Source organism: Tigriopus californicus, chromosome 3 (assembly GCF_007210705.1).
Source record: "Tigriopus californicus strain San Diego chromosome 3, Tcal_SD_v2.1, whole genome shotgun sequence".
Classification (NCBI taxonomy): domain Eukaryota; kingdom Metazoa; phylum Arthropoda; class Copepoda; order Harpacticoida; family Harpacticidae; genus Tigriopus; species Tigriopus californicus.
In genome coordinates this window covers 9,319,229-9,344,866 of record NC_081442.1, presented here as the reverse complement: position 1 = coordinate 9,344,866, position 25,638 = coordinate 9,319,229, and the positions used below count along the sequence as shown (strand labels likewise).

The 25,638-nt window shown below is 44.9% G+C and overlaps 1 protein-coding gene across 1 annotated transcript; it reads right to left on the bottom strand.

Annotated features, from left to right (window-relative positions):
* Nucleotides 1–251: 251 nt before the first annotated feature.
* Nucleotides 252–25,320, bottom strand: LOC131878518 (uncharacterized). Its single transcript, XM_059224509.1, has 4 exons — nucleotides 23,565–25,320; nucleotides 20,739–21,350; nucleotides 3,310–3,525; nucleotides 252–2,328 (listed from the first exon to the last, which is right to left on the bottom strand). The coding sequence occupies exons 1-4, from the start codon at nucleotides 23,877–23,879 to the stop codon at nucleotides 445–447; spliced, it is 3,027 nt and encodes a 1,008-aa protein (XP_059080492.1). The 5' UTR covers nucleotides 23,880–25,320; the 3' UTR covers nucleotides 252–444.
* Between the last annotated feature and the right edge of the window lie 318 nt (nucleotides 25,321–25,638).

The following is a 25,638-nucleotide window of genomic DNA, read 5'->3' as shown; positions in this document are numbered from 1 at the left end:
AATACTGATGCCTTGATTACGATCCAAGCTTTCCCTCTCTCTTTCTCTTTCTCTCTGCCATGACGAGACATTGTTTGGCAAGTGGTGAGTGGTGTTTGAAAGGGCAGCAGAGTTAAGATGTTTGGCCCCGTTAACCAGACACACGAACAATAAATATGAGTTCTCCCTTCTCCTTCTCGTTCTCTCTCGCCTTCACGCAGTCCAATATTATCTTTTCCTCTCTCTCTCTCTCTCCTCAGCTCATCATTAAGTAGAGATGCCTGTTTGTATTATCGAACAGAGGAGAGGGAGTGTATGTAAAAGATAATTGCTCCTCTGTCTTGACTGGAAGGAAGTGCCAGTTCCACCGACAGTTATTGTGCACCATTCTAGCTCGATCTTCTTCCATCCGCTCTCCACTACTAACAACCACTTGGTTGGTACCCTCTCGCTTTTCTCTTTCCTTCAAACATTCAGTGCTTCGATATCATTTCCCCCTCGGCGACCTCCACCCAACGAGGACGAGGAGGAAGATGATCTGGGTTTGGGGAGGTTCTTGGATACTTTGGCATTCCGAGAGCCTTCTGGCATGGGGTGGAAGGCAGCGATATTGGCTGGAGTGGATGTTCCACTTGAGTTGGAAGAGGAAGAAACCTCGATGGGTAGCCCAGTCCTGATCGTAATGGGGTTCTTGTTTAGGGATCCGCCCTTAAGGATACCCTTCAATTGCTTGACTTCACCTCCAGATGTGGAGTTCATGGATCCACCACTGCCGCCTTTGGGGGGCAAAGGCTGTTGCTGTTTACCAGATGTATAAGTCGGATTTGGCACGGAATGAGTTTTGTGAAGAGGACAACGATCTATGGTATTGCCCAAGAGACCATCCATGTCTGAGTCAGCGGATGAAGCAATGGAGTCTCGGTTCTTGGCGCGATTCACTGAAGGTGGCAAGGCTTTCCCGAATGGCTCACAGAAACCACCCAGCCCATCCTCGCCCAAGGTGACCTCACTACCCGAGGAATCTCTTTGCTGAGGAGAGCCATCCCTTAGTCCACCAGGTGCTAGGACTTCTTCTGGGATTGTAGGGCATGGTCGATTAAGCGTAAATTGCAGGGACTTGGAGGCATTTGAGGCGGAGGAGTTGGCGGTCATCTCTGGATTTGTCAGTGGTTGTTGTTGTTGATGATGTTGATGCTGGAGGTGCTGTTGTTGTTGTTGTTGCTTCATACTGCTCCCCGTTCCACCCATGGCTGAAGTACGAGGACCCACACCATCGTATATAGGGCACCTATCATCTTCCTCGCCCTTGAACATGGGCATATTCGAATAGCCTAAAGTGTCCCAATTCACATGCTGGCCGCTGCCTGGTGCTTGCAGGGGTCGATTGTTCCGAGGAAGAGTGACATAGCCAGGAGCCATGGAGGCCAGGGAATCCCGCATCTGCTGTGTTGTGTTGAATTGGGCGGGTGGGCTGAGTAAAGTTTGGCTCCCAGAAGGATGCGTCTCATACGAATGTGATCGAGACGGGCCTTGAGGCAAACTGTTGGAAGAGTTCGATCGGTTGGAGTGGATCAGGTGTGGGAATTGGTGAGGAAACTTCAATGGTGGTGTGGGTGGGACAACCAGTGCCGCAGGGTTCAAAGGCTGGGGTTTAGATGACGGAGGCGAAGTGGCCTGGTAGCGATGAGGAATGTTCAATAGATCGGGATAGTGGTCAGCTGCATCACCCACGATCCCAGACTCGTAATTGGTATCTCCAATTGAGGACACCATCACTTGCTTGGGTCGCATTTCTCGCATGTCTTGTAGTTCCAGCTCGTGGATATGAACTTGGGCACTGTTTTCTGACGGGGAAGACACTTGATGATGGTGATAGTGATGATTGGTGACATTTCCAGGCAGTTCCGCTATTCTCGACATGGATTGTTGCCGACCAAACATGGTATCGCCCGGACCCATCATGCCATTAACACCCGACGGCAACGACGGAACTGAGGTAGAGGACGAGGCCGTTGGAGAGCCAGACGACGGAGACATAGCCTGCTGAGAATATTCACCACTGATGGCCATTGGAGGGATTGGATGTTGATGTTGATGATGATGATGGTTATTATGATGCTGAATCAAGCGTTGACTGGAATTGGAATCGGCAAACCCGATAACGCTCCCGTGACGCTCGGGGGTCCGAGATGCGGAACTGGGCGTTGAGGAGTGCTGCTTGATTCTTCGCCGACAACAACAGCAACAAAGCATGAGCAAGAGAACAAAGACAAATAGGAATCCTCCCGCAGCTGCTCCAATGATGATGGCCAGGTTGGATTCCTCCTTTTTTCCCCCTGGTAAGCCAACCTTGAACAGTGAAAAGAAGAAAGGGTTGTTACTTTCGGTATAGGAAAACAATATCCACCAAAGACCAAGCCAGGTTTGAGCCAAAAGGAACATCAAAGAAACTTTCGCGTCCAGACTTGCACAATCTCCCCCTGGGGGATGACTCCTCAAGCTAAATAGAACGCGGATATCAGCCCCTCATTATTTACGAAGAAGGGGATTCATAAATCACGCTTGTTTTTATTCCTCATGTCGCTGATGGCAAAACTTGGGCCGGGCCAAAGGCTGGGCAAAATGCAAGCTTAATTTATGAGAAGATTATAACCAGTCAGGTCTTGTGAGCAGCATCGCCATCGCCATTGCCACAGAAGACGAGGACGACGACGACGATGGCGACGACGATGACGACGTCCATGGACCGAGCGTCCCAAATAGGCCGGGATTCTAAAGGGGAAAAGACGAAGGGTGCTCGTTGGTTCTCTTTCGAGCTTGTGAAATGAAGACATGCTGAAAAGGCCTCACGCTAGCCTGGTCTCATTACTGGATTAAGATTGAGGAAAAGCAAGCGCAGCCAGATCCTTTAACTTGATTTATGATCCCCTCAGTCTGGGCTATAGCAATGCTGACAAAGGTGCTTGGGAACGCTTAGTCTGTGGCACCATTCAATATGCTAGTCTTTTTCCCACTGGAGCGCCCTTCGCCATACCGAACACCATTCACATTTCGTACGAGATAACTCTTGCCCAAGATCTAATTTTATATCACGTTATTTTGGGATCTTCAGCTATATTCTCAAAAACTGAACGTGCATTGTCTTACAAGCCTATTTAACCCTTCTTAAGCACTGTTCAGTCATGAATCATGTTGGAAACCCTTACAGCATAAGCATATATGTAGACATCTCATCCTTGGTCCCCTCTCCTGGGAATGGATGTCCTTTCAAGATTTATGGGAGATTCAATATTGACCGCACTACTTAGACTGTGATATTAGTAGACTCACCGGCTCCGGTTCCTCAAAAGTAAGGGAAATGTTCTCCTCCATCACCCCTCCAGCATTCACAGCCACACAGGTGTAATCCGCCACGGACTCCAGACCCACATTGGTGATGGTCAGGTTGAACCACCTCTCAAGCTCACCCTCCTCATGAATGAGGAACTGTTGACCTTCGGAAATGGATGCCCCCGCTGGAATGGTGTTATTATTCACGATCCGTCCCTTTAAAAGAAAAGAAAAAAGAACCGCAATGACAAAATGACTTGGGTATGTTTACGCACGGACATCCGTGTTCCAAAAGGCATATGGAGCAAATTGATTTTCCTGCACTTCAAGATTTCTCACGTCACATTTGAACATCAAAAGATCATTTGCCCGCGTCGACTTGGCAGAAGTTTGGCCTAATTTCAACATTTCACGACTAATGACACACAACACTCTTGCTTGCCCCTCAACAACATGTTGAAAAGTACATGAACAAGACCGAAAGGGAAAATCCTAAGTGGCCATCGAAAAACGAGAGTGGATCGAGTTCCACACAGCATTTTTCGAACACTTCCCATTCCGAAGCGGTCAATAGTGAGCCCGACCTCTCTTAGAACAGTCAGTTGACCAATCGTGGGCGCCTCTATGACGTCATCGGGCCTGAACGGAATCTTCGATTTGCTACTTGAGATTCAACTGGAAACCAATCAATCCTCTTGTTCCAGGCACTATATTTCTCTGCTCTGCTCATTCACTTGGATCTGAGCCCTCAGATCCGGTTGCAAGGCTAGTGAAGTCGGCTAATCTTCCTTTGCATTCGGAAAGTGGCTGAAACTGACGCCTCATTTTTGGATTCTCTGGGGTGCCTTGAGGCAAAAAAGCGGATCAAAATTCCTCTTATCCTCTATTAATCCCTGGGTAAAAGCTTGGCTGGCTGGCTGTACATGGGATGTTGGTGAAGGCCAAGCTTAGCTCGAATGTTTTCTTTGGCACCCTCGAACTGTTCTTTCCTTGGTAATGAAGGAAATTGTATGTAAAGAAAGAAACAGCGGAGCAATCGCTTAACTACGAACAGTATTTCCCAGTAGACACAAAAGCAGTTGTTTAGATCGTAAGGTCATTGTCCCACTTTTCCTCGGTTTCCTCAGTTTCGACTTTTCTTCTTTTGTCTCCGTCAAGATTTCGAGGAATCGACTCGGTCGTTCCGTCGACAGTTTGCATATTTCACGCTTCTGCTGCTTATGGTCGATTTCCAATTCCTTCGTTGAACTGCATCGCCCATCAATTACTCCCTCCCTTTTCCCTCCTTCTGGTTCCCGATTTCCTCTTATCCATTCCACCCACAATTCCCTCTTTGTGCTTTGGTAGGCAGAAAAAAAGGGATCCCGCGTAGCCAACAAGTCATGTTTCGTTTTGTTCCTGGTTTGTGCTATGCAGTACTACTGAACTAAATATATAGAGCGGGTTTTCGACTGACTTGGCAACGATGGCCCTCCTGATGACGCCAACTACGACGATAGAATAACTTAGGGACTGGAAATGATTATAAATCTTAACTGCTGTCGTTGAGTTGACAATCAAACCAAGGAAGATTTTTATCCACTATGAAATTTTCACTCCAAGATTGAGTTAGACTTTTTGTGCGCTTCTCCTCTTTCTGTTGGTACTTTCCAAAGTCCTCAGAATTTGAACATTACAAAATTATCGTACAAGCATATTCGTGAATCAAAACCCTTTCAACTAAAACTCTGAAATCAATGGAACATCTTGCATCCCTCTTACGAGATCCATTACTTTCCGTACATGAAGCGCTTTAACGAAACAACATAATTAAGGGAGTCTACAATGCGATCTTTCGCTCTCCCAACGCAATGCTCGTTCCAATTTGAGGTAAGCATGGGCAACACCTCCTTTGCCCATTGCCACCCACTTGATTTCAAAGGAAAAAGAGGGTCGAGACGGTTCACGCAGAGGCCAATTAATTTCAACTCTTAAATTAAAAAGCCCTCTTTTTAGCTCCCCACTCCCTCCTCTTTCTCTAGCAGTCTGGCAGCCAAAGCTTTTTGGTCTGTCTGGGTGTAGAAATGCCAGAAGAGCAGAGAGCTCCAGACGATCCTGAGTGGCTCCGTGATTTCGGTATGAAGACAGAAACAGCCAGAGCGAGGGGTGTTTCCAATGGGTCTCTCTCACTCTCTTGCTCTAACAAGGAAACTTGGGAACATCTTGCCCCTGTTTTTTTTCTTCTTTCTTCCTCTCATATATATTCCCCGTGTTCCAGTCCCACTATTCCAAGATAGAGGTTATGTGAGCCAGATGTTCGGGGAACATTTGTTCTTGGTCGTTTTCTCCCATTTTCACTCGCCGGTTAACAGGGACTTCAAAGTTTTTCTCTCCCTCTCACTCTACTTGATATGTTCATTAAAATTTATGTCCAAAACTCAGGCGCCGAGGCCTTGTTTCGCCCCTTACGGTGGTAGGTAGATCTATGTCGGAAAGTACATTGGAAATCTATACCTTGGCAGGTCTTACAGCAAGTTTGTATGCCAAATTTGGACAGACAATTATTGGGCATCAAGATCTGCCTGAAAATGTTCCACGATAAATATCCACGGGGGAAGCGGGCGTAGAATTTCACAATTTATACAGGACATATGTCAGTGTTCAAGGCCAGGGACAAATGACCTTCCGGCAAGATTCGGTTCATCTCCCAAACACAGGTGTTTCAGGGTGCAATTTTTCAGCCCTGTTTATTTAGTGCTCTCCCTGGGCAGCCATTTTTCGGTGACAGGGGACCATAGCTCGGCGCCCTTCGCCCTTTTATTCCGCCAAAAGTCTCAATCCAAGAGCCTGGAGTACCCTTATAAGTGTGTGTGAGAAGGGTAGATTTATCAAAGGGAAAACTTTCGTCTGGCATGTATTGCTGTCACAAAGCCACATTAGTCAAGGAAAGAGGCAGAGAAAGTGGAACAAAACGTTCTCTTTCACTTTCAACGAAAGAAGTCACAATGAAAACACGCGGACTTCAAGCTATATCAATTCATCCTAATATCATTATTTGATGCAAACTCGTCTACAAACACTTACTTGTTGGGGAAATTCATTTTTCTCGTCATTTTACTAGATATAAAATGATACGAATTGCGCAATGAAACTAATGACACAGATTAAAAAACTCGTTAGATGTGCCACCCTTCAAAATCCCAAGCTGAAACGGCATATTTTCGAGTCTTGTCCCTCCTACTTGACCTAGATAATAATTGCGGGGGTTTTCACGATTCAATCATTTAATGAACGGTGTTCTGTGGAAACATGGCCAGCTTGACAAATTTCTGGCTTTGGCATTCCTAACATTTTTGACACCTGGATGGACGAGACTCCTCCCAACCTCCTTGAGAATTGGGGTGACAACGGGGTGGGGAAAGTTGAGGTTCTGGTAAAGCGATCATACTCTGAAATAACATCATGTCAGACGAGCAAATCTGGAGTTCTTCAACACATAATGATATCTGGTCTCTGGCCTCTAAAGAGTCGTACCACAGCCAACGGAGAAGTGAATGGTAATGGACTTTATTTATGTTTACACCCCACCTTAGATTCTCGCACATCTTCAGGGTGACTAGTGTGAAATCTGATTCTGTTTTTGTTCTCTCTCTCTCTCTCTACGTAAATTGAGCACTAGGAAGAGACAAAAGATACACCCTCACATCTTACTAACCCAAGTCACAGAAAGATAGGGCAGAGGGGGAAATAGGGGGGGGGGAGGATATTGAGTTACGAAGTTCTTGCCTTAATGCGGTGATTTAAGCTCTCTCTCTCTTTGAGTACACTCCTCCTTCTCTCTATTTAACTGTGAAGGCTTGAAATCGTAAGAAAAACTGCCTCGAACGTGATTGCTAGAATGTGAAAGAGATCTTCTCCAAGCGTGTCAGTCAAACAAGACTTGATTCAAATTAGGATAACGATTTTTTGGCCAATGCTGACTTTGGTAAAACGAGAGAAGAGTGCCAATAATGGTGTTTATAAGAGTCGTATTTGCATACCGTGATTGCGATATCAATTAGGAAATGAAATTGTGGCATGAAGTCTATTACTGTACGAGTACTTTAGAGGGTGCGCTTGGGCGTTCTAGTTCTGGTAACTGGTTTTTTGACCCCTCTATCGGGAATGAATTCGTTGAATGCTTCCCCCCCAAGGATATATGCAAGCATGAATAAGCGTGCAATGAAGATCTTAATCACGAAATTAGGGAACTTTTCCCTTCCGCATTAGGTTCAACCAAGTTTTTTTCCCCTGTCCCAGCCGTCCTTTCAAAATTGCTGACAGACTTTAGGGAAAACCGGAATGAATGACAAGTAAACATTTCAAGTGGAACATTAAAAGGGGGAGCAAGAAAGGGAATGAGATCTACAATACTTCATGGAACTTGAAGCAACTCGTTCCAAGATTGAGCCTAACTTTTTCTACCTTTCCTTTCTTTCTCCAAGCAAAAGCAGATGAAGCCACTTTTGTTCTGGACCACCCCTAATTTGAGGAGATAACGCGCTAGAACACAAAAAGTAACAGCAAAGCTCCATCCATAAACACCGTTAATGAAATCGTTAAGCCACGGTGCAAAGTACGAATTCAGTGTTGTTGGAAAACGAGACAAAAGGGGAATTAGCGGGAAATTTCTCACAATTTGAGGCCTGTCTCTGTTCCAGGTTGCCTTTCAAGGACCGTCCTCGGTTTCGAAATATGGGAAAATTGAGATTAAGGAAGGCGTTAAGGATCTCTTAAGAGACGATGGACGATATTGTTTGTTAATACTTGTTCAAGCCTTGCATTTCTCACCTTAAGCATGAACTATACACATACAGACGGACGGACTGAGGGTCAAAGAAGAAAAGTAATGTCCTGCAGCTATTCTTTTGTACAAACTTTATTCATGCAACTGTGAAAGCATCGGTTTTCGAGTCCACTTGACCATCATACGACCATGAGCTTTTCTGGGTCATTGCATTGAAGTCGAAATGTCATATTAAACTTCAACGTCAACCTGGCCTTTTGAAAAGGCCTTGCATGCTTAGGCTCGTTTGGTCCTCCGTCCATACTTTGATAAGTAATCCCAAGGCAAAAAGGACACGGAAAAACACGAGATGAAGGGTGGGTATCAAGGGACAGATCTTTACAACAAAGCCTCAGGATTCCAGAACGATACAGACCCACTCACATACTCCCTCCTACTTTCCACGTTCGTTGGAGATACCGGCTGCCAAAAGAAGGCACTGAGAGAGAGTGGACAGAAATAAAATAATAGTGTCGCAGTAAATTCTAATTTGGGCTCAATGGGTATCGCCTGAATCATATTTCATTTTATTGACAGTAAAGTGGAAGGAAAACAGTCTCGCCTGGGATCTGGGTGCGTCTTTCTCTTCTTTCTCCACGGGGATTTATTTCCTTCCCCGGAAGTAAGGATGGTTTACGCCCTGAGATTGACAGCATATAAGCTCCCAAAAAACTTTTGAGGCCGAAATTGAATGGGGTTTGCTCTCTGCATGAGCTTATTTGAGATTCATATCAGTCCCGTGAAGAGTCAGCCGACTCATCTTCCACATGGAACCGGGACGTGGCTGGTGCGTTTCCAGAATTATTAAAAAACACCCACTAGTGGTCTAGCCGTGTGTTCCACCAGCTGGTAGTTCTAGTTCCTCATTCGCTTGATGGTATGGTCAGGGACGTGAAAATGTATAAATATGGCTTTCCCCAACATTGATCAGGGATAAAGGGAAAGTTTTTTTCCCTCTCTCTGAGATCGAGAGCCAGTCCATCCAAACGTGTAATGCATGGCCAACGAGTCATTCTCGACGACGAGTCCATGAAGTATGCTCCTAGTGGGTATATGTAGTGGTTGTGAAGCACACTGTTGTCGAGCGAGTCAGGAGTTTATCATCATTTTCGACTCTCGATGGAGAATAAATTTGGGGGTAAGTGTAAAACTGGGATGGGAATAGGTTTTCGAGGAGTTTTTCTCCACAACAAAGGCGAAACTCATTTAACAAGCTCTCCTCATAAAACGGAAAGTTTCAACCTCTAGAATTTTAAATTGCCTTCTCTCTAAACACACCCATAGGAAAGTGCCTGGATCGTTTCAGCGGAGAACTCGCACCAAACAGGACCACTTATTTCCTAACTCATCCATAAAACGAAGATCCAAAGTGAATATCCCCTATGAGAGAGCAAGTTAGAACATACACCCACACCCACACACTCACTTTCCGCTCAACTGTAAACTTGTAAAGCTTGTCATGGCTACGTGTTCCTGGACAGATTGTTTCCAGACACATCCTATACGAGATTTTCTTTCCAAGATATACTATGTTTTTAAACAGTGTTAGCATGGCAATTGGGTTCAATCCAGTTGAAGGAAGTTGTTCGATTTACGGAACTGAAGGTCAATTGAATTCGATGGCTTCTTATAAGCTTCAAGCTGTATTTGGCAGTAAGGACTTGGCTGGGTCTAATGGGCATCCTAGAAAAGTGGCCTTCTTTGCCTTGGTCTGGCTGGGATGCTGGTCCCACCCATTGCCCATCGTGTTGATGGTTAATCTCTAGAGGCTGAAAATAATGACAATGTAAAAAGTTGAGAACTTCGACTCCGACCAAACTCAGAGCCCCAGACATTGTCTCATTGCTACACACTTTAGAGTTTGTCCTTGAAGGAAAGGGAACCAGAGAGATCTCATTCCTGTCGTTTCCAAGGAGACGCAGGGAATGACTTTTTAAAAATGGAGAAATTGGCTTCTCAATCTGGAATGAGATCCTGTCGAGGAGTTGGTTTCAAGTTCACTCCCCCACATGTCTTCCTCCTTTCTTCCTTTCAACCAAGATGAATGTGGCAGAGGAACAAGGAGAACGGGATGTTTCGGCCATTGTGGAACGTGGCCCGTCGTGCAAAACTTTTCTCATGTCACAATCATCGGCACCACAGTCAGGTCAAAAGCGTTTGAAGATGCTACAGATGCATCCTTCCAGGGACGTCTTGATCATGTGGAGGGGAAAGCTCGAAACCGATTTTAAAGAACAATGCTTGGGATTGATTGAGATGGACCCATCTCCAGCAAACTACTCGTCCAGAGGCTTCATCGGTCTTTGATCCCAGCGATCCTGATCTTTCTGATAAATTCGGTTAAATGCATTTTCCATTCGAAGGCAAAAGGCAAGAGGCAAAACGAGGATAAGAAAGAAAAAAAAATATTTCAAACTGCTCTATTCGCTAGCTCTCGTTGGCGGGGATCCAGTACGGTCCTTGTACTGTAGTAGGGGGAGAAGGACATGAAGTCGTGAGTGAGCGGCCCACTCATCTGATTGGGCCTCTATAAGTTGCCACAAACTGTTCGGGTAGAAAGTTGAACTAATTAATAAATTAGAGGGATGCACCTCCAATGCACCAACGGCATAACGAACTCCGCTTGGTTATTTGATCATCGCCCAGCAAGATGAAAATTAGGACGAGATAACTCAATCTAGCGGGCACGTGGTAATCTATGAAATGGGGTTGGGACTTCCAAAAGTGTCCGACAAGTTGATAAGACTTCAAGACATTTGGGAGATACGCGTAAAAGGAAAGAGGCCCTTGTTCACCACAACCATAAAAAACTGAGGGGGATTTATTTGAAGGCTATTTCATTTTTTTCAATTTGACAATCGTGCAAGATTGCATTCCATTGCAGAAGAAGAAGAGTGTCAGAGATTCTGAAAAAGATCTCTCGGCAAGAATTCCACTCTTGGGTGTCTCCGTGGTTGCGGATGATTCAGTACAAACGTCAGCCTTCACATGTAGAAAGAAGGGGATGAACGATAGCTTTGGTATCGTTTCGATAAGAGGAAAGCGCTCAAGTGTTAATTTGATCGGTTTCGGTTTTCCTCCAATTTTGAGACTAATCCAGTTTTGAAGGCGGAAGATTTCAAATGGTTGCAAAGCCAAACTTTTCCCACTTCATGCAACGCTCCCCTGAACAGGGAAGATAACGACTTAAGAGTTGGTGACTAAAGTCTTCGTCTCATGTTCTTGTGAGAGACCAAATTTAATTTCCAAAGAATGATACCATTATTCTGTATGCAAATGATGTGAAAGGAACATAATTCCTAGGGCTTGTCGGCTCTGGTGGGCAGCAAAAATGAGCAGGACCCCTAATGTAGCATCGGCATTAGCGCAAATTCAGAGTCTCCGCGAACGAACCAGTCAAGGGGAACCAGTCTGGAAGAACTAACCATTTAAGTAAGTGCATGCACGCCAGAAGTGGAAATATCTCGGGGCAGATTACCAGAACCCTTCATTCTGACGGCAATCTGCAGCCAAGTACATAAGAACGTACGTAGTGTAACTGGGATGGTTGGCTGCAACTTTGGATATATGCATAGAAGAAGCCCCTTGAACAATTCTGATTGACGAGAGGATCACTCCAACCATCGACCACAGAAAGTTCATGGGATGACTTTTTTTAGGTAATAAAGGTGTTTTAGATTAAGTGCAATTCCACGTGGTGAAAGAAGTGCATCCTTGGACGAGGAGAGGGAGAGACTCGATATTTGCATATCTAAACAAGTCTCGATCTCCACGGGATTGGCTGGTAGTGGTGGCAAACCTGCGGGATATGAAGGTCTTCGCTCACGGCTCAGCGAGCAGCCTCATCTTTGAGCGAGAGCTCACATGGTGATCCGGGCTCATTTCCCCTGACTAGGCTGTTATAAAAACGTGAATATGGAGCATTGAGCATCCCTAGAAGCTTTAATTTAAATGACGCAAAATGCCTTGGAAAGTAGCCACGCATTGTGTATATTGTGAAGGCCTTCAAGAGTAATCGTGATTGGAATCGTGGGGGCTTTGGTGAGGCTCCAGATGGGAACGACTTATGCTTGGTTCTATGTAGGTCCCCACTTTCCAAGTCCATACACCCGGAACAGACGGGGAGATGGGTCTATTGAAGTTCAAAGTTCAATTCGCATTCGATTGGGCCTTGAAGGCCACCGCCAACCGCGATCCGAATGGACTTCATTGAAAGGACGAGTACCGTCGATTGGAGTACAACTGAACGGAGCAATGGAGAGGATTTGCCCCAAAGGGACAATTGCTCCCCATGTAAAAGAATTCCCTTCAGAATCATTTGTCACTTTGGCGAGGCCCGATTCAATCACTTTGAAAGGTCAGGCTATGGCGATCGAAGAATGTATTCCGGACGAGAGACCTCAAGGGCTAACGCTCTAGGGACGAAGGAGAAGAGGGCCTCCCGTTTCCGAGGGCATTAACAAAATATCTTCTTTCTTTCTATCTAGAGCAGCCCCAAAGAATGTCTACTACCACATGATCTCACATAGGGTGTACTATGTACGGTACATACAAGGCACCAGGGATCGTTAAGGCCAAGGAATTTCTAAGTTCTGCTTATCGTCATCCTCACAATTACTTGACTTGAGCCTTTATGTTTTGTCATCTCCCAACTTTTGTGCATCTTCAAACGGAAAATATTGAATGACAATGCAAGCTCTAAGAGCCCTATGATGTGACTGCATAATTGACGCGCTTATGATCCAACGGTTGGGACTAGGAACAGAATGAATGAAAAACAACTGTGCTGTACGGATTACTCCTTCCAATGCATTTCTCAAATGGCGGTTGTTGAGATTTCTGGGTATCTTATGAAATCCCAGCAGATCCAATTTGGGGAATCGCGAAAGTTTGCACTTCAAAAAATCAAATAGTAACCGTTTCCAATTCTCAGAGTTGCACTGCAATCCAACGTTATGCAGAGTGCACTTTTTGGCACCAGAAAACCATTAGACTTTTGCAGAAAGAAGTGTATGTAGTGTCAATGATCTCAAGGTTAGCGTTATCGCACTGCTCACCCACAAAAAGGTTCCATTTTTTGTTCTAAAAGAAAATAATGGGAAAAACCAGCCCCGCTACTTTTATTGTTATGATCTTGAATGGTGCTTGAAAGATTTGTCCTGAAAATCGAGTTAAGGGATTGAACTAGCGTTGCCGGACTGAGCTGTGCGTTTCTGATGTATGCCCGAGAATTGGGTTTGGTCAAATCATGTTGGAACTGGGAAAAGCAATTTAGTTTGATAGCAATCGCTCTGCTTTGATCTCGCTGCACCCAAGGAAATCTGGAACGACTTCCTTTTGAGCAATGTTGGAGTGTCTTAAGAAAATTATTGTTTCCTCTGCAGTCATTTCCAAGTATTAGCTTGTCTGGATTCCGCAGGAAACTTTCAACATTCCCGCAAAGCATTCCAAGAGGAACAACCTTAGGGGTTTCTAGCCCTTTTCCGTACTACATACGTATACGTTGCGTTCCTTCTCTCTGTTGGCAAAAACACAACCATCCAACTCCAACAATTGTTCCAACCTTGAAGTCTGAGAGGAAACGAATGACGCATGGGACAGAGATTGAGGCCGCAAAAAAAGAGATCACTTCTCCGTTTCTTCATAAAATGAAGACAGTCTGTGACTTTGAGATGAGACGAGACCGGATTCCCTTCTCCCTTTCTTAGTGTTGTGGGTTGTGGCGAGAGCGTGTCGCTTGGGAGGAAAATATCATTTCCTCATTGGAAATGACTTCGTCCTTCTCTTTTCTCTTTGGTCTCCTCAGATATGTCTCGTTTGGGTGTTCCACTACTTGGATTGTGGATCTGACTCTCAAAACTTTCTTCTCGATCGGACGAGTAGTTCCTGGATGGACAAAAAGAGGAACCCAAATCCAAGATTGCTGACATTCTTGAACAAGTTGATGCTTTCTCTTTCGCCCTTTCCTCTTTCCTCTCACTCACACTCTCTCCAGGGGAGGGGGGGAGGTTCAAAGTTCCTACATACTACGGTACATACATACACGTCAGAAGTACCTAGAGTAGTAGCTACACATAAATCAAACCAGGTCAGAAGTGCTTGATAAAGCGTGTATGAGCCCAAGAACAAGGTCAGAAGGTACTTTCAGCCCTGTCTTTGACAACAACAGGAGACGGCGAGGACCGTGAGGACTTTTTTGACTGACGGAGGACTGACTGCAGTGCGTCGGTTCAACTGGCGCCTGGATGATGAGGATGAGGATGATGATGATGAAGGCAGAGCTCTGAAAGGATCCGCAATGAATGCAATCCATGAGACATTGGCTAGCTGGCTAGCTACTAGGTAGCTAGAACGAATGGACGGGGGGGGGGCGAGTTTGGCTGGCTTTTCAAAGCACTTCCTGTGACAGGAGTTGATTAAATTAGGGCAAAAATTCTCCCCTCAAACATTAAACGCTCATAAAAGTGCCTTTCAGCGAGCACTATCGTTGTTGGCCTTGACATGTCAAGTGATTTTAGAGGATGAAGGGAAAGAGAAAGAGAGAGATGAGAGCGAGGGAGCTCCCAAACACTCGCACCATGCCGCACCAGAGGACTTTTTGGAAATATCCCAGAAGCTTGAGTAGCGAGGCACACGGACACATTCTCCGCCATACCCATCTGAATGGTAAGGTAATATCACAATGGTGCATGAAAACTAGTGAACGACCAAATTGAACCAAGGACAGCTGCTTTAAGGACAGCCCATAGATTGTGATGTCTTGTTTTAAGCAATCAATTGTGTCAGTCATGCTTTTGTTACGAAGTACGCCATTTACATAAATGCTACCATCGATGACTGCAACCAACTCATCTCCAGGGAAAAGTCCAGGCGACGCTTAATGCTAAAAAGAGCGAAAGTTCAAGACGAGAGTTGGGTAGTTGATCGTCTGAAGAAAGTTGCCCTGGCTTAGTTCCATCTTTAACATGAGAGGCCAAGGAGACATTCTTCGCTTTTTAGACTGTGTAAAAAGTCCATTCGAGCTATTGACTGGCTTGGCCTTGGTTTTCCCTTAAGCCTCTGCTGTACTCACGACCATAGTGGGAGGATCAGTGGCATCATCATCGGGATTGACTGTTATTGAGTCATTATTGTCTCCAAATCGGGCACACTCACTCCAAGCGACAACTAACATACCCATAATTTTTCGGAGCTATTCGCTCCTCGGTTCAGCTTTTGGAATGGTCTACTTAATCAGAGTCGTGCGAGCGTCGGGCGAAACATTCCCTTGGAAGCATTTGGTGGGAGATTCATCTTATGAAGCATTCCGAGCTTTCCTTTGGTTAATGAGAGAAATATGAGAGCCGTTGGTCGACAGTCATCAAGAATACCCTAGAAAACCGAGATCCCTATGCCCATGTATGTATTATGTATGACTGAACTGAGCATTGAGGCAAATGGAACCAAGTTTTGGTGTGCCTCCAAGCCAGTCGGAAACTCGTTTGGATCATAATAATGACTTTTCGATCTAGGGGCCCATCTCGCAACGAGGCTCCATTATCCAGTTCTCACAACGGCTCATTCTCACTCTTGTCCCACATTTTCCTGACTCGAAATATACCCATACACCACTGGATGTAGTAATTAATTCATTCCGCCATTTCAGTTTTATGATGCCCTTGGGTTGGCTCGGTTGGGTCTCTCCCGACTTGAATGCGAGTGGTGTTCTTGGGTAATTCCGCACCATGTGCGATCCTCCCATTAGTTTATTTCGAACTCAAATCCACAATAACCCAAATAAATGACATTCGGGGCCATGAGATACATAAACTAACCCACATACAAAGTGACACCTATCCATATATGGGTGTACGTATATAGAGATCGGGGAGAGGGAACTTTTTATCCACAGTTGTGTTCGGGCATTTAGACAAGTTCTGGCAGGTCCGTTTAAATTCGTTTTAACGATGCTGACGACGTCTCTTCATTATGTACACGACGAGAGAAGGGTCAGCCTCCCAAAAACGTATTTGAAGCGCCACATTTGCATCAATGAATCTGGCACCAGAAACAAACCTACCCGCCAGAGCTTATACCTTAACGCCCCCATGGCATTTCTCAGTCTGAAAACAATTCATCCTCCAGAGTTGGTTGAGTTCAATTCTCGTCAATAAGTAAGCCATTGTTGGGTAATTTCTTCTAAAGAAATTAGTCGTGACGTTCTATATGTTACCATGCTGTTGTTGGTCCGACAATGAGAAGCCAAGTGAAGGTAGGCATCATCAGTCAATCAAGACAACCACGAATGATAACATGTCTTCAAACTTCGCAAATATGGCACATTGAGGAGGAAAGGACGTTGAACCCGTTTTTCCGTTCTACAACGAGATCCTCCTCTTTTGCTCGAGTCTGACAAAGAGAATGATGTGATCCATTGCACCGCATCATGATGCCTCGCAAAGGACAAAATCTTCCTTTTTATCCCCGTATCTTTTTCCATCTTCAAAAGCTGAATTGCCTTTCATGTGTACTGAATGGACAAAACCCATTTCCCTCCAAGATGTTATGGCAAATATGGCGAGCCTTATATGCGGCTTTTTTGAGTCGCCAGTTAGCCAATTAACTCCTTCCATCCCGTGGCGTTGAACCATTGCCTTTATGTGGGTATTGGATTGGTAACAGTAATCATTGTCCCTCTCTAACAAACGAATTGGCTAATCCCTCGTCATGGTCTGTGATTGACCGTCCAAGTTGGTTTACCGTCCACTCAATGTGGTACTTGCTTCGACATTGGACATTTCTGTCAGTGATGGGTAGCCTCTCGATGGACTGTGATGCATTTCTCGATCTCCTTTCAGTGGTACTTTTGTACGTGCGCGAGTGGCACATACTTCCACGTTGTTGTCCTCTTTGGTTGTCACTTGTTTGCCTTGAAGCTCTTCTCGAGGGATCCGAATAACCCAGATCCCGTGAGCCCATTGTAAAGCATTTATTGGCTTCCCAGATAGATGAAAGCAGATCCTTAGCTCCCCTCTGCTAAGTATACATTGTATGTGCGTGTGTACTTGCGAGGAAACATTAGACCCTTTGGGTCCAACGTGAGACCTTGACTATACTTGCTACTTGATCGTGGCTTCCAAGTGTCCTCCTAAATGTATTTGGAAGCGACATCAGCATCGAGACATAGGGGTAATGACGGAGACTGGCGTGCAAACTAGGATTTGGACCTCGTTTTACACAGGCAAGGGATGAGGCCTCGGCATCAATAGATGACAAATCCCAGGATTGACGAGGCTAAACCATGTTGATGTCACTCCGCATCCTGGATTCAGAATCGAGGATGAGGCATGCATTATTGCCCTCGGTAGGCTCCATGTTCATCGCTTTTGAACGGCAGCTTGCTAACTTGAAAGACATCGTGAAAAAGGTCGCTGGGTTGTGATGAGCTGATAAGTGATGGACCAACATCTACTCTCACCTTCCCTCATTTCAGTATTGATTCCTTCAAGACAGTCTTAAATGTGGACCATTGAAGAACCTTTCAAGGGTGTTGGAAACAAAAATGGCAAAGCTGGCAAATGAGATATTTAGATTCTTCTTTAGCCCAATATCTGTTGTGATGGGTCTTTCGCCATTCTCAATGAGAAACCTCCTTCAGTTAGAGAGAGCCCACGTGTTCCTCCTTTTTCAAGAGACTTGACTCATCCTTCGTTCAAGTGAAGAGAACCTTCTCAGCCCTTCAAGTCCAAAGTGGAACACCAGTCTCGAAACGATTGACTTCGATGACCAGAATAGAATCAGAAAAAGGAGATCAAATAGAACCTTAAGAGAGACAGAGACTTGTTCATCGCACTGATTGAAGACTTCTCTTTGGTCTCTTTTTAGGGTTCGCTCTTGGCGTGTGTGTGTATACCTCTCAAGGTCACTCTTAGGCCACTCCAAGTCCTTGTAACGGTCTCATCTGTCCCCTTCTATTGGTCAATTTGCACTGCCATTCTCTTCCTCTCCGCTCTTTCGGAGGAACTTATTTCCTCAGAACAACTTTTTGTTGAAAGAGACGGATTCCTTTTAGCTTGTTTAGTAATCCATTCCAGTCATGACCTGGCCTACAATTCGTGGAGACAACCATTCCAATTTGGCAAATCCTTTTACCAGCTTCTTGTTTGGATGAAACGTTTTAGGACAATGACAGTTGCTGACAGTTGGCAATTATGAAAACACCGCAAAGTTATTAGGTTCTTCCATCGACAATATACACTCCTCTCTCACCCTGACTGGAAGCCGCTCCAACCAAAAAGCGCAGTCTCTTTTCATTGCGTCGAGATGTGGTCCTTTTCGTGATACTGGGCTGGCACACGAATGTAACAGAAAAAAATTGAGCTGACCTACTAGTACATACTCTCTTGCTCGACATGGAGGGAAAGCAGGATTGTATGGATGGCACATTTCCTCCCTCATTCGGCGTTCCAATGGTTTACGACATTCAGGATTCTCGTGTGGAACAGACAAGCAAAAACAATTTCTTCTCCCGAAAATAGCTCTCATTTCATTTATGGAATGTTCCTCACCCTAGCCCCTGCGAACAAGGTCCCATGCTACGAGTGGGACGCTTTTGTTCGGAGTTGATATGGGTACCAACAACCGGAAAGACGCTTGAATATCAGGCCAGCTATTCTATTGGCCACATAGTTCTCATTCTCCATTAGTTTATGGTTCCACATTCACAGGCAGAAGCCATTGGCATGTCCGAAGAGAACTAGATATGTATCCAATAACGTAATTTGATCCCTAACAACCCACCAACCTCTTTCTCGCCTCACTCGATGGGTTTCAAGGTTTTTTCAAAGTTAGTAGGAACAAGGACTGATGACCGAGTGGCGAAAGATTTGCAACAATCCAAAAGTTTCTCGAACAAAACTTGGCCTTCATCATGATCCAAAGTGTTTCTATTGTCTTGTTATTGCGTCTATCGGACGTAGGCTGAAGAGTTTTTCCTCATTTGTCAAACTATTGTGGATGTTGTTTTAGTTCAGAAAACGAACAGGGTGACCTTGTTGCCCATTAACGGCTCGTCTAAAGGAGAAAACCACTTGATCTAGGGCCACCCTTGAAAGCTGGTTGGAAAAAGAAGCCAAATGGACCGCAAGAATGTTTTAATTGAATTGGATCTTCAATTTGGGGGAAAGGACTCGATTGAGAGTGTCATGACAAGGATAGCAGGCTACTAAACCATTCAACTCCACTCACTCTTGTTCTTTCGGGTATGACTAGCGAGTCTTGAAAGCCCCATAATGGATGGGTCCTCTGGCTGATAGCTTGATATCACCATGGAATGAAACAGATGAGCCTCGATTTGTATCATTCACAATCCAGTCGTCAATCTCTTAGTCTTCACTAGCTGGTCCCCTTCTTGTGACTTTTACATTCGTTGAATTGGGTCAAAGAAGACTTCAAGAGCATCTCATGGATATCTGACATTCTTTGAAGACGTATGTGATGGTCCAGTGACTCCAATATTTCTCGGCATTTCCACGCAATGATGTCTTCAGAGGCTCTTCCCATATTTGTCTCAGAATTGTTTCGACCATTGAGTTGATCAAAGTATATCATTATATTCAAAACACGTGACGATATTCTCGCAACTATTTTTCGTACGTCGCTAATGATCGGGAACGTCAGATTCCATTAGGCATTGAATTTTTGGGTGGAAGGAAACTGTGCATTCTCGTCTCTAATGGATTCAAATTCCGAGGCCGAAAACAAGAGGATGAGGAAGAAAAACTTTCAGAAGTATTTTGTCAAACGCCCATTTGGGACAACAACAAGCCATTTTCATGTACAGAAGTGGAGGGCAACGATGAAGGGAGTCTAGTTCCAAAACGATGATCATGTTTCTTGGCCACCCCACATCACGTCTATCACTGTAATTGCTGAGTAATTTCAGTAATGGCTCTCTGACAATAAATTTTCCCGCGAATGCACAACCAAAAGAAAACGTCAGGAAAGTTTTGGCCATCTCCCACGTCCTCTCTCATGGGAACCTTGGTCATGGGCTTGCTCCTTGTGAATGGAACACCACAGCTAATTCAGAACTTTGTTACAGATATCTCGCCAGGCTTAAAATGCGAACAAAACTAATCAAGATGTTTAACGCCTTTACCATGAATGGTTTTCCGCTTCATGCCCTTTGAGGCAATGGAATATAAGAATTGCCATAGAGAAGACCCACTAATATTTGGTTGCATACATAAAACGAGATCGAATTTCGTCACCCACAGTTGGTCAATTTTGCTTTCGTATTTGCATTTAAACCACCTCGCCACCCTTCTATGGCTTCGCTCTCAAACAAGCTAAAATTTGACTTTCATTCTCAGAATCAGGATCCGTTTTTCTAGGAATTCGTCTCGTTTAGTCATTTCAATTCGCAAAATATGGAACGGAAGAGTGATGGAGGGTTCCATCTCCGTCTCTCTTTCGCTCGTTTGAGTGGCAACCTAGCAATCATTTCCAATTTAATTTGAATAATCAAATCCGCTCCTGAATTCATTTCCACTATCGCTCTTCGATAAAAAAAATACTGTCATCCCAATTTAGACTGCGCACTTTCGGTCCGCCCATCCAAGCTCCTCAATCCGAGGCTGCCTACCTTGAGTACCCATTTCGCATCCGGCCGGGGGCTTCCAGCTATGTAGCAACTTAACGTCACATTAGCACCGGGTTGCGAGAATACCACCGATTGGGGCACGTGGATCTCGGGCTTGCAAGCGAAGTCTTTGTTCGCCACATCACTCCACAATTTCTCAGTCAGACGTTCCGGCTCGACACACGCCGTGGGATAGGTGTAAAGGCCTCGTTGGACCACCCAGTCCCGGAAATTTTTCAGCTTACAATCACATGCCCACGGATTGCTGTGGAGCTGAAGGGATTTGAGATTGGTCAGGGGCAGGAACACGGCCTCTCCTAGGGTCTTGAGTTGATTATTGTTGAACTGGACAGATTCGACCGAGGCTCCCAGATTGAGAAAGGTCTTTTGATCGACGTCTTCAATGAAGTTATGACTGAAGTCGATAGTTTTCAGGTGGCGTAGATCGGGGAACTGATATGAGTTGAGGGCGCCGATTTGATTGTGGTTCACGGAGAGAGTTTGTAGGCGTTCATTACCATGAAACGTGTTTGGGGCCAGGTATGTGATATTGTTATGAGAAAGGTCCAGTTCCACCATGATCTTCAGGTCCTTGAAAGCGTCCACGTGAACTTCCTGGAAAGAGCAACAAAAAGGATTCTCAGGGTGGCGAGGAATAATCTGACGCTGCCCCTCAAAGCCGACGCATACATACATACTTGGTGTACGTACGTACATGTGGGGAGGAAACCATGAAACTCCTTGAAGACCAAAGCTTCTCAGATTAAGAGATTATGCAAAGACCACCACAAAAACGAGATTCTGACTGCAGACATACTTGAGTTGAGAGGCATGGTTTAGTAGTGGTTGCCGCTTCGTTCAAGAGCCCCATATTGTTCCCTGCCAGGAAAAACCGTTTCAGCTATTTCGCCCTCATATTGTAGAGCGTACAAACCTCAACACAAAAGAGTTGGGAATGGACTTTTCCAGCCTAGCCTTGTCTTTATTGAGGGATAATTTTCTCCAAATGGGTCTTATTCCGAGGCTCATGAACATGTTGACTTGCATACTCACAAAATTTATTCGCGTGCGTGAGATTCGACTTATCAGCTCGTTTAAGATATCAAAGGAGGAAAAACCCTCTTGTGTTTTTTACTTCTGCACCGTAATTCTGCGTACAAAAGCAGTTCAGAGTCCAACGTTTCATTTTCCAAATCTCTAATGGTCGTGCATTCTTGAAAAGCACAAGCTTGCTCTTCAGACCTTGTTTCAATTAGAGACACACCGAAAATGGATCCATGTGCGAGTAATTATACCGTACGTCGGAGTTCAATGGTTTCGAGTGATTTTTTGAAAAAGTTATGAAAGGATCCGCCTCCATGTCTGTCGTTTGTTGCGGTGCCGCCAAGGAGCGACTCTGCAGCCCCCTCGACACTAACTTGTCGGTAATTGACAGCTCTTTGGAATGAATGATGAATCAGAGCCACGTTTAAAATCCAAGTTTTCGGGAAACACGCTCAACCTAGCAAGTTAAAAGTGGAAGGAACAGGAATGTTTTGGAAGAGCCTCTTGAATCCTTGGATCAACTGGCCGTCGAGGTTCGCAAATATCTGTTACCTAAATGCTGTGTTCCGGCTCGTCCAAATACTCGTACCCGGATTTGTAAAACTCTTTGGGTAAATAAAACCTAGATGAGGTGCTTTGCTTGTGCAAAGAGATAAAGGACGGGCTTTGGAAAAGAGTCTGAGCTAGTCACAGATCAGACTTAGTGATATTACGGCCCACATTATATGTAAAGGACTACTCTCAGATACAATTCCCTTGGATTAGCTCACGGTCTCAAAACGACGAAATGTACCCTTCGAGGGCCTCTGTCACTATTTGGAGGGAGTCCTAAAAAGGTACATATGAGATTGTGATTGGTTTCCTTGTGCTTGACTAACTCCTTAAGAACAATGATCCCAAACCTCCTTAATGAGTGTGTTTGAGAGACTGTTTGTCCTTGTCTCTCAAAAAGGGAGACCTTTCGCTCATTGCTGATAGAATCTAATTACTACAGGAAGTTAATTACGCCTAATTGGATTATTCCGTCCAACATGACTTTCCGGACTGCTTTAGACTTGTCCACGGATTATTTAGCATTGCTAAACAACTTGACATCCTCTTAACCTCGCTCTACAAAATGAAAATACTTCAAACACATCGAATAGAATCACGCAACTGCGCATTTCTTCACCCCAAATATGTAAAATGAAATCTTTAGTGTCTGCAATGACCTATTTCTTACTACTTATAGCTTAACTGTACCGTTTCAAGTGGTTATCATCTGGTGTAATAGATTAAAATGTATGCTAATCCTAGAATTTGGATTGTTTTTTAACCTGATGCTTTTAATTTGCCAACCTTATGGCTGATGTGATCAAAAAGTGTAGTGAGAAGAGGTTCCCTTAACCACAATGATTTTACCTAATAAACACAAAACACAATATCAAGCAATAAAAAGCACCACACCACAAGCATTCCTTATCAAACCGGCCTTTGCAGAAAAACAACATTGTAAAACGAACCACCTCTTCCCCCCCTCGGTCACATCGACCATAATTCAGACTCACTGTTATGAATGTTAGTTATTGAACTAATCCCGTGTGCTCTTTGGAGAACCACAAATATTCACAATTAGATTTGTCCCTGGGTTCTTTAACCCGAGAGTAATTCGTGTGGATTGGGCACCTCTATCCAATCAAGGTCAGAACAGCAGAAGCCTCATATCCAAACTGAATTTCAGTAACGAGCCATGTACGTACATACAACAAGACAGTCACCAAATCAGGACCATCCATGAGAGCTTACCTGGACATGACAATTATTCATGAAGATCCGTTGGAGGTTCAAAAGTCCGACGTTCTTGAACACATCCTTCCCCAACTTGCGGACGTAATTGCCGCTCATTCGCAAAATCTGGATCTCATGGTGAAGGTGCGTGGGAACGGCGGTGAAGCCAGCATTGGTACAGTCGGCCTCCCGCTTGCCATTGGCCCATTTGCAATTGCATGCTGCCGGGCACTGGTCCGAAAAATCGGCCTGGTTGCCTCCCAAGCAAGTGGAGAGCACAATCAGAACTATCACAGACAGTCTTCTCATGACCTCGTCTTCCCCGCGCATCATTAACTCACTCAGTCAGAGTCTGCAAGGATTTGTGGGTCACTTAATTCCATTTGCTTGCCAGGGGCTCCATGAGCGAAAGCACTCATGAACGTGGAGGATGGACATCATCAACTCCGCTCTTGGCCAGGACGCCCATTAGCGGTCTTTGGTCTTCGATGAGCATAAGGACATTCATCTTATCGCTCGCTAGACGGGTCTTTCCGATCCTCTTGAGGTGGACTGCCAAGACGAGTCACCCCATATGCCAAAAGCTTACTCAAATCTAGATCATTCCTCAGATGGAGCTCTTCTTCGCGCTCATTGTTCCACCCTAGGGAGCCCATAGAAACCTTTCATTCTCAATCGGATATTCCGAGTGTGGTTTTTCACGGTTTCACTTCCTTGGTCCTAAAACGGGGTGAATTCCTGCCGTCTTTCTTTGGGACTCCTGAACCGGATATCAATTTCCACCAGTAATTTAAGGGTATGGAACCTCGTGTTATTACCCATTAAGTGAAGACGACACCGACCACTGCGAAAGAGTCAAGCCAAGGGGAAAATTTGAGAAAGAGGCCCTTGGAACCGAAACAGGCTAAAAGGGGGGGAAGGGAAATAGAGAGAGGAGGGCACCTATAGCAGATGAGGATGACGTGAGGGATCCTCCGTTTTCACGCACCGTTGTGATCCAGTACACTTTGGGACCCAAAAAAATCAATGAGACCCCCCTCTTTTGGCGAGTTTCTTGAGTATATGACGGGAAAAAATGTGGATAACGATCTCTTTTTGTTAAAGGAACAAACACTTTTTCTCCCCCTCAGCGGGCACACTACAAAGTAGAAAATGCAGGCATAGCTGCTCGCCTGAGGTCTGGCCACGATCGGGTGAAGTGTACAACATTGCGTACAATTTCAAGTTGCACAGGGAATACTGTTGAGACGAAAGAACATTGAAGAAATTATCGACAGAGCACTTTCTTTCTGTATTGGCTTCTTGACTTTTCCAAGAAGATTGACGGACAAATCGAGGGCGAGGAACCTCTGATGGATGACTACTTCTTAGGCCTCAGAGCGAGCCTCAAGCATTGGTAGAAGTGAGGCACCATTGTATTTTTTTCGTTTTTTTAGGCAAACCTCGCTCAACCAACCGAGAAACCCTTCTTCGATGCTCAAGCACTCAACCCTGTATTCAGGACAGTATATTATTGCCTTTTAAAGCCAATGCCCACACTGCAATTCTGTAAGCACTGAATGAATGGACCTCCAATAGGAAGGAATCAGTCTTCTTCGGGTCAATGGAAACTCGTTTTTTTCTATCCTGGAAATGCTGATCCCTGGAGAGCGAGGGCTTTGCATTCAAAGCCACATGTCCTACGAACGGACTCCTTGCAACAACTACTGTCGAGAACTATTCGAAAGGAAAAACATGCCGTGGCCTCTCTTCTTTTTCAGTCTTCAACGCTCTCAAATAGTGTATCTAGTAACTGTGAATGGAGCGAGGAAGGCCGCTCGCCTCGCCGCCTCAATTCGAGGATGATTTCGTTCCCGGGGAAAACGGAGAGTTTCTCGCCCTCGAAAGTCACTCTGTGCGAGGTCTACGTACCACATACTGCATGTACGACTTCGTTCTTGATATGGATGCCCATCTTTGTCAGCTTACGAGGTTCGATTCCATCCTCTTTCTACTGTAGTAGTTTTGGGATCGCCTGATGATGGAGAGGAGACTTCGTCGACTCGTTGCGTCATGGCCTTACAAATACCTCGGCCAGCTTGTATGATATAGT